Raw genomic sequence first — 17,356 nt, forward strand, 5'->3', positions numbered from 1 at the left:
ATTTCAACATGCGCATTTACGTCTGCTACTCGATTAAAAAAAAAACAACGATGGAAACTATCAAATTTGGCAAGCTGATGTGTATAAGGATCTACTTAAGGATTTACAGCCCAATGCTAAACAGCCCACTAAGTTTAGTATTTCATTCCTATACTCTCTACACTTGAAGCTCCTTTTTACATCTATCCATAAATACATCGGAATATATTAGGGACATAAGAAGGGTTCCGTTGGATCAGAGGATGGGTCCACCTAGCTGGCATTCTGTTCGCACAGAGGCCCCCGTGAGGACACAAGCGCTCTCCTGCCCATGTTCCCCAGCAACATGCTGTCCAAAGGGATCCTGCCTGTTACTGGGGTGTCCCTTATAGCCATCAGGACTAGCGGCATTGGGCGGCCATGTACGCATCGCACGGCACCGGCAAGCGCCACCTCCAAGCCAGCCCTGCTCGACGGCCCCGCCTCGCCTCGCCTCCCCTTTGCAAAAGGGATGCCCCGCTCCCCCCCCCCCCCCGCTCCGGAGGCGGTGCAATTGGGGAAGCGAAACCGAGCTTGCCTCGTCCTGGTGCCGCCGCCGCTGCCGCTTTCTCGGAGCCATGGCGGCGTCGAGCCCTCGGAAGAGGCTTCAGGACGAAGTGACTTGCTGCATTTGCCTGGAATTTTTCGCGCAGCCGGTGACTCTCGACTGCGGGCACAACTTTTGCCGCGCCTGCATCGAGACATGCTGGGGCGATGCGTCCGCCGATGCTCCTGAGACCGCCGCTTGTCCTCAGTGCCGGGAGAAAGTCGAGCGCAGGAGCCTGAAGCCGAACAGGCAGCTGGCCAACTTCGTGGAGATCGCCAAGGAGCTGACCGTGCAGCCCCGGCCGGCGGACGGAAGGTGGAAAGTCTGCGAGCTGCACGAGGAGCCCCTGAAGCTCTTCTGCAGGGACGACAAGGCCCCCATCTGCGTGGTGTGCGACCGCTCCAAGGAGCACCGCGAGCACAACGTGGTGCCCGTGCAGGAGGCGGCCCAGGAGCACCGCGTAAGGGAGGCCCCCATCCATCCCGGGCCGCGTAAGGGAGGCCCCCATCCATCCCGGGCCGCGGGGCCCCGTAAGGGAGGCCCCCATCCATCCCGGGCCGCGGGGCGCCCTGGCAGGGAGGAGGGCAGCCGACGCCGAGGGGGCGGCTGAGCGGGCTTGGCCCTGACGCGGAAGAGCTGGGAATGGGTGAAAATTTAGCCACCGGCTAAAACCGTTCCTGTTGGTTCCGCATGATGTTTACAGGGGAGAGGCCTCCGCAGCTCATCGACTGCCAGGCTGTGCTTTCCCTATCTCAGAGAGTGATAAAGCCAAGCTCCAACGGGACATATTATCCTGTCCAATGATTTACGGTTTCCTGGGATAAAGACGGAGGTAGCCGAGAGGCTGCTGCGCGTACAGCCAGCACTAGAGGGCAGAGCGAAAAATACTTTTAAACTTGTCTCTCTCTCTCGTTCTCAGTAGCATCTGAAATACATTTAGTTTCACTAAATCTCTGCGGAGGAAACACACTGGCACTTTTGTCTTCTTTCAGGATTGGATCTGTTGGTGCCTGGAGAAACTGAGGAAGGAGAAAGAGAAAATGCAGGCGGAGAAAGTGAAAGGAGAACATGAAAGTCAAGGCCTGCTTGTAAGTCTGGCTGTGGCTGGAGGGTGAACATGTGCAAGAAAAACTATCTGCAGAAGATTTAAAGTTTTCCGATGCCATCCAATTACTAAGAAAGTCTCTGGACAGCTGATGAAGAGTTTAGAAGGGTTCAAAGCTACCACTTGGAAAGGGTGATCTGCACGTAAGATCTATAGAAGGCGGGCTGGGGTACACCAAGCCCCAGTGCGGACGTGGCACAGGCACAGTGATAAAGCATCACCCCACCAGCCAGTTAAGCGCATGGGCAGGTTTGGCAATGGGGTGAGGAGACTTGAGCAGGAACTTGGCATTCTCTTCTAGGTCAGGAGGAATAAGGTACAAAGTACTTTATTCCCGGCTATGGGATGCACTCCCTAGAGAGGTCCGCCTGGCTCTGTAATTATATACTTTTCGGCACCAGGTCAAGACCTTTTTATTCCCCCAATATTTTAATGTTTAATAGATTTTAATTATTTTTATTTCAGTTGTGGGTTATTTAGTTTTACTATTGTTTGGGGTATTTATGATATTTAAATTTATATCATTGTATCTATTGATATTGTTTTATTTATTGAGCCGTCCAGAGATGCAGAGTGATTGGACGGGCTAGAAATATCCCAAATAAATAAAAAAAGTAGCAAAGAAAAGGAAAGTCCTCTCCCAGTAAAATAAATAAAACCCCCAAACTCTGAGGTTTTCCAGGTGAATGACCCTAATAATACCATTAAACCAATTATGAAGGGGGAAAGCCAGAAGGGGTGGGGGGCTATCCGGTGCAATGCCCTCAGTGCCACATGAATGACTGTCTGCCAGGCGAACAGAAGTCCTGGTGTGCTCCGTGGAAGGAGCCCCTGGCTCTCAGGGGATGTATTCACTCCCTTAAGCCAGGGCTGCTGGCCCAGAGAAGCCACAAGAGGTTGGCTGGGGAGACACCGGTGGACCAAATAGCTGGTCCCAGCTTCAGGGTGACAGTGCCTCTGCTGTCATGGAAATCGGGGTTTTGGGAAGGAGCTGAATCCTCCTAAAACTAAGTTAGTCCTATGAGGATGCTTATCATTTTTCAGGCCAGGGTGATCTTGAGATGGTGCACGAAATCGGAGGATGCAAACAGGGACAGTGCTGTGATAAGGGCATGTTGGCTTGGTAGATATGTTCCAGTTCTGGCAAAGAGGTTAAATTTCAGTGTCCTGAATGACTTCCTTTTCCTCTGTCTTCAGATCCCTGAATTTAGTTTTTCAGGAAGGGAGTTTGAGGAGGTAAGGCAGGTAGATGGTAATGGCAAAAGGTGACATTATTGATTATTACCTTATTGATAAATTGAAAGTTAGTAAATCACCAGGCTCAGATGGTCTCTGTGTTGGGAGTTCTCATAGAGGTCAAGCAGGAAACTAGGAGAGTGGTCAACAAATGCAAATCGCAAACCTGGACAGGCTCAGCTGTTGGGCACGAGCAAAAGGGAGCAGGTGGAAAGATGCACCTTTTCAGTTTAGCTATTTACAGTGTGTCACTTTTAATGTTTTTGTTGCTTTTGTTTTTATTGCTGTGTTCTTTTACATTGTTGTGCACTGCCTTGCTGTCTTTTAGCAGATAAAGAAATATTTAAATATTACAAATGGATGAATGAATGAAGTTAATAGAATCTTTCTGGGGGAGATGAACTGAGATCTGAGAAACCTGAGGCTTGGAAAAGAAAAGCTCTTTAATCTCCCCAAGGGCGAAGAATCAAAATAGAAATCATTGCAGATTAAGTGACAGAAAAGTCTTTCTTCTTCCTCGCTGGCTTTACTGGCTTCCCAGACATTTTTCTTTTTTGAGGTCACATCAACAAACAACCCTTTGCTGCCACCCCTTGGCCATTTTACTTAGATACACTGTGTATTAAACAAGCCTCCCCCCTCCCCCCCCCCTCAACCTCATACAAAGAAAACCTGTATAAAATGTTTTATAGATGGTATCTGTTGCCAAATTGGTTAACTAAGATGTTTCCAAATATGTCAAATGGATGTTGGAAATGTAAACACAAATCGGGTACCTTTTATCATATGTGGTGGACCTGTGATAAGGCAAAAAAGTACTGGATTAAAATACATAAAAGGCTTGAGGAGATGTTACAAAAACCTCTAACATTTAAACCTGAAGTTTTCTTATTAGGCATTGTACCTGATGATGTTAGTAAACGAGCAATGTACTTGACTCTACATGTAATTACTGTGGCGAGGATTGCATTTGCCCAACACTGGAAGAGTGAAGAGCCACCTACCGACGAACTGATTCTAAAAAAGATCCTGGACTGTGCAGAAATGGACAGATTGACTTTGTCTCTGAAGGAGAAAGAAGATACAGACTTCTATCAAACCTGGGATTCTTTTTATCATTTGCTAGAGGAATAGGACTATGCATAGATTTAAATATTTTTATATTTAAACATAGAAAGAAAAAATGTGGGTGGCTGACCCAGTAGGTCTGATGTTTTTGATGACTGATGTTTTTTTTTAGTTTTCTTTTTTGTTAGATCTATTAAGAATAAAACTTATTAAAAAAGAGAATCTTTCTGAAAAGTCTCCATCCTATGCCTATCTTTTAACACTGCAGAAACATTATTTTCTTGACTTTGTTCCATTGGCTTGTTGCAGGAGGAAATAGCAGCACAGAAGGAAAAGACAGTTGTTCAGTTCAAAGAAATGTACCAGCTTCTGGAAAAACAAGAAAAGGATCTGTTAAGCCAGATGGAAGAGGTAGAGAAGGAGATTACAGAGACAAGGGATGGCCACGTGACCAAAATCTTGGAGGATGTTTCTTCTTTAGAAAGAAGTATTGTAGAATTGGAGGAGAAGCTTCAACAGCGCACAGATGAACTTGTGCAGGTAAGACAGCCAAAGCAACCAAAGCTTCCCTTTGGGGTTTTACACACTTGTACAAGATGTGCACTTTATGGTGCAATGACTGTTTACATGCGTTGACCTGGGCTGTCAAGAATAGGACATTTGGGAGAGTCTTCATCCATGTTTTGGTTGCTGCACGTCAAGTCACTTCTGACCGACGGCCACCCTGTGCATGGAAGACCCCAAGTGTCCTGCCCATGACAGACCTGCCCAGCTCTTGGAAGTTCAGGGTTGTGCCTTCCTTCGTGGAAGTGATCCATCTCCCGTTTGGTGGTGGTCATCTTTTTCTGTTCTGACTTTCCCTGGCATGATTGTCTTCTCCAGAGAGTCTGGCCTTTTCTTGTTGCACCCAAAGTACGATAGCCTCACTTGCATTGTTTGTACTTCCAGGACAAGTCCTGGCATGATCTCACTTATGGCCCCGCTTGTTTGTCTTTCTGTCAGTCCAGGGTCTTTGCAAAGCTCTCCTCCAGCACCAGGTTTCACACACATCAGTTTTCTTCACCGTCCAGCTTTCATACCCACACGCAGTGAGGAAGGATAGAAGAGGGTTGATTATCCCGGCCATGGACCTCAGTGGAATCCCCCTAGATTTGACGATCTTTTCTAGTTCCCTCATTGCTGCCCTTCCACTCTCAGTCTTCTTCTGAGTTCCTGGCTTGCTGTCTCTGTTTGCATTGATGATTTCGCCAAGGTGTGCAACATTTTTTGCAAGTTCAATTTCTCCATTGATTACCTTAGCATTGTATAATGCTATTGTGGTCATGATTTTGGTTTTCTTCATATTCAGCTGCAGTCCTGCTTTTGCACTTTCTTCTTTCACTTTCATCAGGAGGCATTTCCATTTATTGCTGCTTTCTGCCAATATTATCTGCATCTCTTAAACTACTGATGCATCTTCTGCCAATTTTCACTTCTTCCTCCTCTGAAATTAATCCAGCTTCCGCAGGGTTGCCGTAAATCGGAGATGACCTGATGGCACTTAACAACAACAAGAACAATTGTACAGGCATCCTGCTGTACATGAACTGGCAAATTGGTCGTGAGATTTTTGGGACTGCTGTGTCCTTAACTGAAAGCATCTTTGCAGATTTGCTGTAGCCATTTGTGAGGATTTGACACTGGATGGATGGTTGCCATTGGCTCATTTTGAGAATTCTTGTCTAATACTCAGTTTGTAAGAGCTGTAAATAGATTGCTGTGCATTACACTGAAATGACCCCACTTTGCATGTAGAATGTCTTTCCCCAATGCTTTCTTGGGGAAGCAAGTAGCAAGTCTCAAATTCCTTTTTATTTCCTTTTTTTCTTGCTAGGATATAAGAAGCATCTTGCAGAGGTAAGTGGATCCCACTCATTCCCCTTCAGGCGTCATGATTCAGGATTGCATGAAGGGAGTCTGGCTCTGTAAGCAAAATGTGAAGCAAAGTGACAAAGAACAACAAAGATTGCAACTATCTCCACCCCGCAACCCTGAGCGTGAGTGCGGCCATCTCCCCCCACAGCACGACCCGTGTCCATCATTCCGGCGCACTGGAGAGCGGGGAGATGGGTGTGAATGAGGGTGCGCTGGGGGGAGAGACGGACGTGAACACGGACGCACGGGGGGGGGGGAGATGGGCGCGAACGAGGGCACGCTCGGAGGGGGTGGAGATGGCCGTGATCACAGTTGCCACCCAATGTGTAGTTTGTGACCCGAATCAAAATTTCTATGAAATTTTAGTTCGCGACCCGATTTGGTCATGAACTGAGGGGTTCGTGAGCCAAGATGCCATTGTGCAAACAAATATGAATGGGGGCAGACCGTAAGGGGAAACCATTCTCCCGAGGAGCCCAGTAAGAATGACTGGGCAATGGAGGATGTCTGGGGAGGCCAGATGTGAGTGGTGCTTCTCCAATCCCATGTGGCCGCCCCTAAGGCTACTCAGGAGGGAACAGGTCTTTCCTGCCTCTGTGCAAGCTCCTGAGCATGGTTTTAAAGGGCCAGGCACACGCAGGCTGGGCCTGAGAAACACACTGAGGTGCTGGGCCCAGGGGCACCCCAGTGTGTGCAGTGAGCGGAGCTGATCACCGCTCTTGGCAGGGATCTCCGGGTCAGTAGAACTGCAGCTCCTTCTTTGCCTCGACCTTCCTTCAGGAAATTCTCTGAAGAGGCTGAGTCCACATTTCATGCTGTCTTCCAGGTTTGAGGAGAGTAAGTTTGAGAATCCTCCATTTTTTTCTCCAGAGCTGAAGCGCAGGGTCCGGAACTTCTATGACATAGATCCCTTTCTAGAGCATTTAATGAAGCAGTTGAAAGGTACGAAAGAGATGCAGGTAGCAAAAGGTCACTTGAATGTTGGCGAGTTGGAAGCATGGGGAACTTGAGGCACACTTAAGTGCAACTTTAGATTTTTAAAATTTTGCCATTCACAGCATTCCCAAGCCAGAAGTTGTAGGCCATTTTTCTGCCTGAACTTGCATAAGATAGCAGCCACACAGATATGGCACCTGTCCCTTTTTCCTCTGCAGTGGAGGGCAGGATGTGTTCAAATGGAGCAAAGCTCAGGGAACCAAGATTTAGGGTGGATGCCAGGAAGTACTTCCTGATGGTTAGGACCCCTAGGGCATGGAATGGGCTTCCACAGGAGGTGGTTGAGGCCCCATCGATGAGGGTGTTCAAGGATAGGCTGGACGTGCACATGGTAGGCATGTCATGAGGAGCCGGCTGGAGCCGGTAGTCAGACCAGATGGCCCAGGAGGCCCCTTCTGACTTGCGCTGTTTCTATGTTTCTATGGTATTCGGTTGAGAAGACAAAATAAGTTCATTGTAGAAGGGGTGTTGGTTGAAATTGCTCCTGCAAACTTGGCACAAATAAGATTAGAAGCATTACCTCCAAAACATGTGAAGTAATAGTGAAGTTCCACTATAATCATCACCAGTCAGACCTCACCTGGTATACAGTGTCCAGTTCTGGGAATCTAAATTTTAAAAAGATGCAGAAAAACTAGAAAGGGTGCAGAGGAGGGAAATATGGATGATTCAGGAACTGGAGGCAAAACCCTGTGAGAAAAGACTGAGAGAACTGGGCATGTTCAGCCTCAGGAAGGGAAGACTGAGGGGAGATATAAAAGCACTCTAGAAGTACCTGAAAGGCTGTCACAAAGAGGAAGGACAGGATCGCTTCTCATCCATTCCAGAGTGTGGGACATGGAATGACAGACAGAAGTTAAAACAGAGAGAAGTTAACAGCGGAAAGATCTTCCTCTTTCCGCGCCGCCCGGACCAACACCGCCCGCGGCCGCCGGCTGCTGCACTGCTCTCCAGAGGCCAGGACCACCAGCCCAGGACCCAGGACCCGGCTCCGGCCTCCTCCCTCGCGCAGGTGAGAGACGTGCTGGGAGGGAGCAGAGCTTGGGGAGGGCCCTGCAACCCATTTGGGAGCCATTCGGGGGCCGAGCGGGGGGCTGGGCTGGCCAGGGGCCATGTTTTTCTTGGTCCACCTGCCATGCCGCGCTGCACTGTTGCTGCCGCCGGACTGGGGCGTACCGCCGAGCCGGGGGCCAGCTGACGCCGCTCCTGCGGCCATCGCTGGATCACCCTGGGCATGGAGGACGCCAGGGCCATGCCAGGCCCACCGCCGACGGCGCGGAGGAGGGTGCCGCCATCTTCCCGCCTGATGGGTTTCCGCGCCCCTCCCTGCTCCCCCCGCCGGTGCTGGTGAGAGCGATGCCAGTTTGGGGCGGGTTGTGCGGGTGGGCGCCGCTTTAACCCCAACGGACATCGGCCGCATTCTGCGGCTCAGTTTACCTTCTGTGCCGCGCTGCGCAGTCACTGCCGCTGCTGCCAGACTGGGGCACATCACCGAGGGAAGGGGGAGGTTTTTTTTATTGTTTTTATAATTTTATTGTATTTTAATCTGTTTTAATTGGTTTTTATGGAGTTGACCCTGGCCATGTCGACATTTGTGTTTCCTGGGGAGCGCGGGGGCTTAACGTGTCTGCGTAGAAGGAGGAGGGACGGATGGTTGACACCTGTCCCTCCTCCTGGTTTTGCCCCCAGCCAGAGGGTTCCAGGTAGTCTTGTCAACCGCCCCTCGGGCCTGACGGTGCTGTTGCTCAATGCCAGGTCGGTCAACAATAAATCTTCCCTCATCCATGACTTGATTGTGGATGAGGGGGCCAGCCTGGCTTGCATAACGGAGACCTGGGCGGGAGAGGGGGGGGATGTCGCCCTCTCTCAAATGTGTCCATCTGGGTATCTGGTTCAGCACTGTTCATGCCCGGAGGGGAGGGGAGGGGGAGTCGCTTTGGTTTACCGAGCCTCCCATCTCCCTCACGTGCGGTGGGTTGGCTGGACCAGCCAGTCAACCTCGGCAAGCGGCGCGAGAAAGTTTAGAGTGAAAGAAAGACACTACAGACAGAAGTTCAGCTTCGGAGCTTGCTGGGTTGAGATCTCGGGGGAACAAAGGAATCTGTTTTACTTTCACTCCCGGCAGCTCCTTTTATTACGTTGGTAGTTTTACATAGGTATCTACCTATGGCCAATGGACCGTCGAGTATATGCCGGCCAACACCTAGTGCTTAGGTTACCAGCCTTATATGGTTACACAGGTAAATACAGTACTATTGGCTGTGCGAACAATGGCGTGAAACTATAGCATGACCCAGCGCGGCCGCCATAGCGTACGTCACTACCGCGAGACGCAGCGTGACCTAGTGACTGTGCGTAGCAATACAGCGATGTACTCCCACACTCACGGGACTTCCGGTCCCTTCGAGACCAGGGCTGGAGTGCCTCTACTTGGTGTTGGGTGACCGAGACAGATTGGGGATTCTGTTGGTCTCAACATGTCACCGGCCCGACCCATGAATGTGGACACACTCTGGACCTGGTTTTCTTGACGGGGCAGGAAGAGGGTGGTCTGAGGGTGAGGAATTTATGTTTGATTCCCCTGTCATGGTCAGATCACTTCCTGGTGAGGTTTGTGCTTGAGAGCAACCTCTCCCTCTGCAAGGGTGCGGACCCAATTGTGTGGGTCAACCCTGTAAACACTGGTTCTGATGGAGGCTGGTCCCAACAGGTGTACATTTTTCATCCTCGTGCATTCTTTTGAGGAATGCAGTTTGCACTGTGTTCCCACATCCCTTGCACAGTTTGTTCCTTATGTGTAGATGTGTGGTCCACTTTTAGTGTCTGATTGCTTAGAACAGCTCCCTTGAACCCACGAACGTGATTCTCCATCTTCTTTCCTCAATCCAAGCACTTGGCGCATTCAGAGGAGTTTCTCAATACAAGGTTTATCTCGTGAGAAACTCTCCTGCCACATTCACCTGGTGCCTCACCTGTGTGGAGTCTCAAATGGTAAGCAAGGTTATAGCTACGACTGAAGCACTTCCCACACTCTGAGCATTTATATGGCTTCTCTCCCGTGTGGATTCTCTGATGACAAACAAGGTCTGTCCTCTGGTTGAACCTCTTCCCACAGTCTGAGCATTCATACGGTTGTTCTCCAGTGTGCACTCTTTGGTGTTTGTAAAGAGTAGAGCTCTGGTTGAAGCACCGTCCACACTTGGAACATTTGAATGGTTTGTCCCCTGTGTGGACTCTTTGATGTCTATTCAGGTGGCACCGTTGACTGAAGTTCTTTCCACACTCAGAACATTTCCACTGCTTCTCACCTGTGTGTACTCTCTGATGTCTGATAAGATTGTCACGCCGGCCAAATCTTTTTCCACAGTCAGAGCACTGCAGAGGTACTTCCAGTAGATATAATATTTGATGACTTCTAGCTGAGCCGCCGCCAGACAGAGGGCCGGCCTGTCTTCGTGTTCCTTCTTGATATTCTCCTGGAATCAAAATGTCGTGGAAGTCAGACTCTTTGGACAAGGTGGATCCTTTTCTACGTCTCTGCTCTGGTGCTCCAGTTTGCCTTCTCTGCTGTTCAGTGCCACTCTCATTCTTCCTTGCTTCCCCTAGGAGAAAGAAACGAAGCTCCAAATCAGGCAAAAAGCCCAAGTAACAGGACAGTCTTTGTTGGGAGGCAAACGCTGCCATACACTTGCGAGTATTTATAATTAATTTGTGAGTGTGTATAAACTGCTTACATGTCCAGATTGTATGACAGTGTGCACAAATTGTGAAAACAAAAAACTGATACACTGAAGATGTAATCCAATGTGAGTTTTGGAAGAAAAAAGGCCCACTACACACACATGCCAACTACACAGCTGGGGCTTGCCGAGATTTCTACGTCATTTTTCCATCTAAACTTGCATAAGACTTTACCTTGAATCACTGTGCCTTATCCATGTATCTGTAAGAATAAAATTCAACTACTCTTGCATACTATGGAATTTACTGCCATGGGAAGCGGTGATGGCCACCAATCCGGATGGCCTTAAAAGGGGCAGGACAGATTCATGAGGGAGGGGGCGCTCTGTGGCTACTAGCCCTGCTGGCCCTGTGCTGCCTCCTTCACCAGGGATGTCATGCCTGCACACACCAGCTGCTGAGGGGCTTGGGCAGACAGAGGCCTTGCACCCCTCCTGCTTGAGGGATCCTGTGGGCAGCTGGTTTGTCACTTGGTGTATAGAGTGCTACACTAGATGGAGCTTTGGTCTGCTCCAGCAGGACTTTTATGTTCTTACATCTTTAACATGCACCTAGAAATAACACTTGTTGGCACATATCTAACCTTGGGGAGAACATTATCCCAGACAATCAAAAAATTTCGTATTACAGCGTTTCTATCTACTATCACTGTTTATAAGGAGATAAAAGACTTCCATAACATACTTCATAAGTTTGATATATGTATTTACAGCCTTTATATACTGCTTTGTGTCCAATGTAGTATACTCGGAGTATGAAATATGGGGCAGCTGTTGCAGACTGCAATTACTGCAAAACACAGCTGCAGAACTGGGAACCGGACAGGCCTTCTGGTCATCTTTGCACCAGCGTTTTGCCAGCCAAATGGAGGCCTATCTTTGCACAGGCTGGCATTCCACACCCTCCCGCAACACTGGCCAGCTCCGCACTCCTGTCAGCCTCGCCAGAAGGCGGATGCGCACGGGGCAGGAGGAACAAAGCCCCCCGAGAGTGGCTGCCCGAGTGCTTGCCCGAGCCGACTGAGAGTCGTGCTGGAGTGCACACCCAAAGGGAGATCTGCAGCAATGGCAGCGAGGCAGGGCCAAATCGGGTGGGGTGGGAGAAGACGGCCCAGGGCTGGGGGGAATCCAGTGCAAGGGACAACGAAAGCGGCGGCACTGAAGTCGGAACGTTGCAAGGAGACTGCAGGGGGGTCGGCTACTCATACGGGGCTGCAGCTATGGGCTGCGGGGGCTGCATGCAGACTGCGCATCTCAGTAAAAAGCAGCTCTTTAAACACGGCTTGGAACAAAACGAAACCAGTTCTTTGATGGAAGTCCGGGGAAATAGGCTGTAAAACACATACCAGAAAGCAATCTGGCTGCAGCATTTTGCACCAGCTTTTTATTTTTTTTATTTTTTTGGATTTATATCCTGCCTTTTTCCTACAGTGGGCTCAAGGCAGCTTACATCATTCTCCTCCTCCATCTTATCCTCGCAACAACAACCCTGTGAGGTGGGGTGGGCTGAGAGTCTGTGACTGGCCCAGAGTCACCCAGTTGGCTCCGTGGCCGAGCAGGGGCCAGAACCCAGATCGCCTGAGTCCCAGTCCCACGCTCTTAACCACTGCACCACACTGGCTCTTTTGTTTCTGAACACTTTCCTGTGGCAGCCCATGTAGAACATGTTCGATAAACTAGATTGCTTTGTCTCCTTGCAGTCCCGATGCTTCTCTTTTTACCATTGGAACCCTCCCATTTTTTTACTTGTCAGAGTTTTAACATTTCCACTGTACCTTTCATTTAATACCATAATGGAATTTATTTGAAGGGTGGAAGAGAAATTCCCAAAATCGTACAGCGAGGACGGAAGGAAGGATACCTACCCAGAGAGGCCAAATTCTCATAATTCTCTTCCATTACATCCCTGGGCAGAGCCCTCTGGTCCAGACCCAGCAGGGCCCACTCCTCCTCCGTGAAGCACACGGCGACCTCCTCAAAAGTCACCGGACCCTGAAAGGAGAAAACCTATTTTCCCCGACAGGTAATATAGCAATCCCAGAGGACAGCCGATTGAAGGTGTTTGGAGGTTCTTCTGAAGGATCCAACGCTTCTGGGGTGACACTCAAAGCTTTCCCTGTGGAACAGTCTTAAGAGAAGCCAAAGAATCAGATTCTTTTAGGCCTAGCAAGATGTGCAGGGCACAGAGAAGCCCAGGTGGTTCTGTGCTTCTCGATCCACTTGTTCTTCCCCTACCTCATCCTGCTGCAATGGAGCGGCTTCCTCTCCACTACGAAGTGAAGGCCAGGAGCGGATTGTGAGTGCTGCTCCATTGCCTGCGAAGGAGAGAAAGGGGAACAGAGGTGGTGGTAAGACATGTGACCCTATTCGCTGGCTGGCCTAGTTCAACATGTGACCATACCTGGAACACAGCAGACCGCTTTGGTCACCCTGTCTCAGTAAAGATATTACAGGATTGATAAAGAAAGGTGACGAAAAAGGCAAGCAGGGGGATAAAGGGGTTGGAGCAAAAGGGAATAAAAGCTAGAATGTTTGGAGCTCTGTGGTGTCATATGCTACGATCACCTTAGGATGCAGTCCGATCCTACTATCACCTTTGCATCCATTGCTTGCTTATTTATTTGATTTATATCCCACTTTTCTTTATAAAGAACTCAGAGTGACTCACATCATTCCTTTCCACTTGTTTTTACTTTGTCCTGTTTGCTGCTATGGATCTCCTTGGATAAGTAGCAGTATACAGATATTGTACATAGATAGATAACTAAATAAGCTGGCTATCTTCCTTTTGTATAGGGATTGCCTTCCCAGCATGCCTTTTTTTCTTTCTAAGGATTCAGTGATTTCAAAGAATGTTTAGAAAATTCAGTGGCTGAAACTTCCTAGACTTTTCACTTTTGTGGTTCTTTTTCTGCCAGAAAGAATTATTATTCATTAGATTTATATCCCACCTTTTTTTCTTACAAAGAACTCAAAGCACCTTACATCATTCTCCTCCTCCATCATATCCTCACAACAACAACCCTGTGAGGTAGGTTGGGCTGAGAGGCTGTAAGTGGTCCAAACTCACCCAGTTGGCTCCATGGCTGAGCGGGAACTAGAATCTGGATTGCCTGAGTCCCAATCCTGCGCTCTTAACCACATTAGGCAGTAGCCTCCAAGAGCGGGGTGGGGTTCCAATCAGTGAGTGCTTTGCTGGGCTGCTGCCCATAGGACTGAAGGAGCAACAGGGAAAGTTTTTGCCTTTCTGCCCCGCTTTTCTTCTCCTCCCAATGAACTCCTGAGGCTGTCTAGCTGAGGCATGCTGGCTGGAACTTTGGCAAGAGGATTCCAAAATACCCTACAGTTCTTGGAATGCTCTCCAGAGTTCACAGGATTGATCTCATAAGTAATTAAAGAATCTTGTATCCCTGGATGCTTTCCCTGAACCCTGTTTCTAATCTTACCGACACTTGTCAGGGAACATCTTGTGCTTTGGACACTTGAAAGACTGATATCAAAATGGAAAGATCAGGGGACCTGTCCTAATGGTACAGGTTGTCTGATGCCAGGACAGACGGCAACAGGAGGTGGTGGGCTTTCCTTTGGTGGTGGGGCATCGAAGGAGAGGCTGGATGCTGAATTTGCAAACTTGCTGGATTTGCTATGTGGTTGTTCTAAGGGACTTTCAAAGTAACTTCCAGTTCTACAGTTCTTTGAAATAAGGTACAGGAGACTCTCGACTATCCGGCTTGCGACTATCTGGCCTAGTTAAAAAATAACTATCAATGAACAGTAAAATAAGTTTAAATAATTTTTGTAAGAATTAAGCCTACGGTTTACGTTAATGTTTTGTTTATTTTAAAAGTGTATGTATTCATACTGTACAGTATACATGATTTTATGTTTCCTGCAATTAAGTTAGACATAAAATTTATCTTAAAATGTGTACAATATTTTTATCCTTGGACTTCCTTTTTCTGTAATAAATTTTTAAAATGTACAATACAGTACACAACAAACATTTATAAAGTACTGGCCTGTACTAAGAAGTCAGAAAATATGATTAAGAGCGGGTTTTGGTATAAAAAGGGTGTTTTAATGGTATGGGTGAGGTAGGAAGTGAGCATTTATAGAACTCCGGCCTATCCGGCTTTTTTGTTATCCGGCCTGCCCTTCTGCCACATTAGGCCAGATAGTTGGGAGTCTTACTGTACTATAATTCCTTACCCAGGGAAGGGGCATCTCCATTGTTGTCCTGCATGTTGCTTCTGGACAGAGGGCTCTGCCTGATGTCCCAGAAGTCCTTCTTTGTCCCAGAAAAATCAGAAGCCACCTCCAGGAGTCACTTCTGCACCTGTAACAGAAGTTGGGATGCCGGGCACAGAACGGGGAGAGGGATTATGAGAAGACTAGGTGGGTGGATAACCCCTTCCTGGAATGAATACAAGGAAAAAAACCTCGGATAAATTATGGATTCTGTGTTCTTTTGCTCACATTATTGGCTCCACAGCACCGTAACATTCTCATCTGCAGATCCTTTTGCTCCTCTGCCTGGTTCAGGAGGAAACCTTCTGCCAGGGCCACTGCCTGAGAAGTTGTGTCTGCTCCACATTCCCTGACCCACTTCTCCATGTCTGGGGGCAGGACAGTCAGGAACTGCTCGAGGATCACCAGGTCCAGCATTTGAGATTTTGTGTGCCTTTCTGGCTTCAGCCACTGATGGCAAAGGTTGTGGAGATGGCTGCAAATTTGCCGGGGGCCCTCAGCCCGCTGGTAGCAAACCTCCCTGAAGTGCAGCTGATGGGTATCTAAGCTGGTCCCTTTTACCTCCACGGTTGTCCCACTGCTCCCAGCTTGGGTGAGATGCAAGGCAGTCTTTGCCTTGGGGTCAGCTGAGTCTTGTTTGTCCATCTTTGATCTCTATTTCTGACTCAACCTCAACAAGATTTGAAGGACCTCCTTGCTCTGCTAGCAATTTCCTTCTTGAGGCAAAGAGGGCCAGATCCGGGGCTGAGAAGGAGACCACTCTTTAAATGCCTCAGGTCATTTTGCATGCAAGTGTCACACGCCCCAAGCAGGAAGATCCTTTGCAAGAAGCCATGGATAATTCTGGGAATTCTTCCTATAAAGAATGCAGATAAACTCCTAATATTAGAGACTAATATACATATATACAGAGGAAGATAGCAAGCTCCTCCTCCTACGAGAAACAGATCCAAAACTTCAACTGCCTGATAACCAGGTAAGCTAACAGAGCATCCCTCACATTGCACCAACCCCAGCAATGCACCCTGCCGCTGCCCACCACAGCCGAGTCTGCTTCACTCTCTTTCTCTCCATGAAACCCCCTCCCAAATTCCGCCCAGGTTCCCAATGCTGCTCCACAAATGCACACCGTTTCACAGCAGGGTGTCTTGTGTGTGAGCTCTGTCTGCTCAAGGCAGCACCAGCCCCTTTTCACTTAGCACAGAGAAGTTAAAAAAGCAGCTGTCCAATATGTGGGTGCTGCAGATGAGTCCCAAGTGGGTCAGCCGCACAGCCCACTTCCCTTCGGGGTGAAACTTGGAGAGGGGGAGGAGGGAGGGGAGGGGAGGCAAGCATCACAAGCGCTCTCTCTGCACCCCCACCTGTCACTACGTCCTGTACCGCCTCCATTCATTGCTTGGGGATCTCTTCCAAATCCCCTTCCCCGTTTCTTGTCTGGGCCTCCCCGAACCCCGAAGCACTCACCAGACCCCTTGGAGGAAGGAACGTGGGGAGGGAGAAGGGGCTACTGACGCTACTGGCACAGGAAAAGGCCACGCTGCTTGGCTTAATGCACCCTGCAGCACGATCCCTGCTTCCCATAACGCATTGCCTTGCACCCACTCGCTTTCCCTCCAATGCACTTTTGCACGCACCGGAACCCCTGCAGAGAAGGCGGCGGCGGCGGGGTGCGCGGGATCGGCGCCACAGCCCCACGCGGGAGGCGGGGCAAGGCGGGAAGTGAGCGTGCCATCGCCTCCCCAGGCATCCCGACTCACTCCCTTTAACGCTAAAATACCCGTTCATCTCTCCCCTCGGAGACCGCGCACACCCCCGCTCTTCCCAGCAAGCTGTCAAGGGGAACCAAGTGGCGAGCGGCGGGAGGAAACGATCGCAAGCTTCGGCCGGAGCAATGTCTGGTGTGTCTCCGTTGCCCCTTGGCAGCCGGGACCTCTTGCCCCAGAGAGGCTTGAAATCCACCCATCTGCGCTTAAGCGAATGAGAGTCTCTGTGCAAATCGGAGTAATAATTTTATTTTAAAATTATTTTTATGCATATATCTGTGCATTTTTTAAAGGCCGGGCAGCCAATAGGCAAGCACTCCCGAGTGCTGCTAGGCAGCAAAATGGGTTTCGTGAAAAGTTGTCTGACAGCCAGTTTAAAGGGGCAAAAACGCTGCAGCGAGTCAGAAAGGTTGTTAGCGGTGGGAGGTGGGGAAGGCTTTGCTAGTTGCCCCGAAGTGCTGCTTTTGAACTTTGGGGGTAGTAGGCAATAGTGCTTGCCTGGTAGTTGCCTGGTAAGGGTATTTCTCAGGGGTGTTTTGCCATCGGTTGGAGTACAAACGGTGTGTAAATCAACCCCCAGACCAAGTGATGGGCTCTCAGGCTGGCTTTAGAAAGGCAGCTTAAGCAAAACAATGGCAGGTTTGCACAAGTTACCTCACTGTGGCTTATAGGTCATATGAAAGCAGTCCTTGGCTGCCTCTCTTTCCTAGAGAAGCCTTTT

The 17,356-nt window shown here is 49.1% G+C and overlaps 2 protein-coding genes across 2 annotated transcripts in view; one reads left to right on the top strand and one right to left on the bottom strand.

Moving 5' to 3' along the window:
• Positions 1–569: 569 nt before the first annotated feature.
• The window catches only part of LOC123017819 (E3 ubiquitin-protein ligase TRIM7-like), a 28,857-nt gene continuing 12,070 nt past the window's right edge, over positions 570–17,356 (top strand). Inside the window, exons 1-6 of the mRNA XM_044419408.1 lie at positions 570–1,025; positions 1,558–1,653; positions 4,284–4,514; positions 5,848–5,870; positions 6,715–6,830; positions 7,712–7,896. Of these exons, the coding sequence (XP_044275343.1) occupies positions 597–1,025; positions 1,558–1,653; positions 4,284–4,514; positions 5,848–5,870; positions 6,715–6,830; positions 7,712–7,896 (1,080 nt within the window). The 5' untranslated portion in view covers positions 570–596. The remainder of the gene's footprint in view (positions 1,026–1,557; positions 1,654–4,283; positions 4,515–5,847; positions 5,871–6,714; positions 6,831–7,711; positions 7,897–17,356) is intronic.
• LOC123017812 (zinc finger and SCAN domain-containing protein 16-like) lies at positions 14,802–15,706 on the bottom strand. The gene is made up of 2 exons (XM_044419402.1): positions 15,101–15,706; positions 14,802–14,960 (listed from the first exon to the last, which is right to left on the bottom strand). The coding sequence occupies exons 1-2, from the start codon at positions 15,515–15,517 to the stop codon at positions 14,949–14,951; spliced, it is 429 nt and encodes a 142-aa protein (XP_044275337.1). The 5' UTR covers positions 15,518–15,706; the 3' UTR covers positions 14,802–14,948.

This window comes from Varanus komodoensis, unplaced genomic scaffold (genome assembly GCF_004798865.1).
Source record: "Varanus komodoensis strain SLA01 unplaced genomic scaffold, ASM479886v1 scaffold102, whole genome shotgun sequence".
Classification (NCBI taxonomy): domain Eukaryota; kingdom Metazoa; phylum Chordata; class Lepidosauria; order Squamata; family Varanidae; genus Varanus; species Varanus komodoensis.

What these genes read in the sequence shown, in the direction of transcription:
- LOC123017812 (XM_044419402.1), bottom strand. Translation starts at nt 15,517, where the DNA reads ATGGACAAACAAGACTCAGCTGACCCCAAGGCAAAGACTGCCTTGCAT.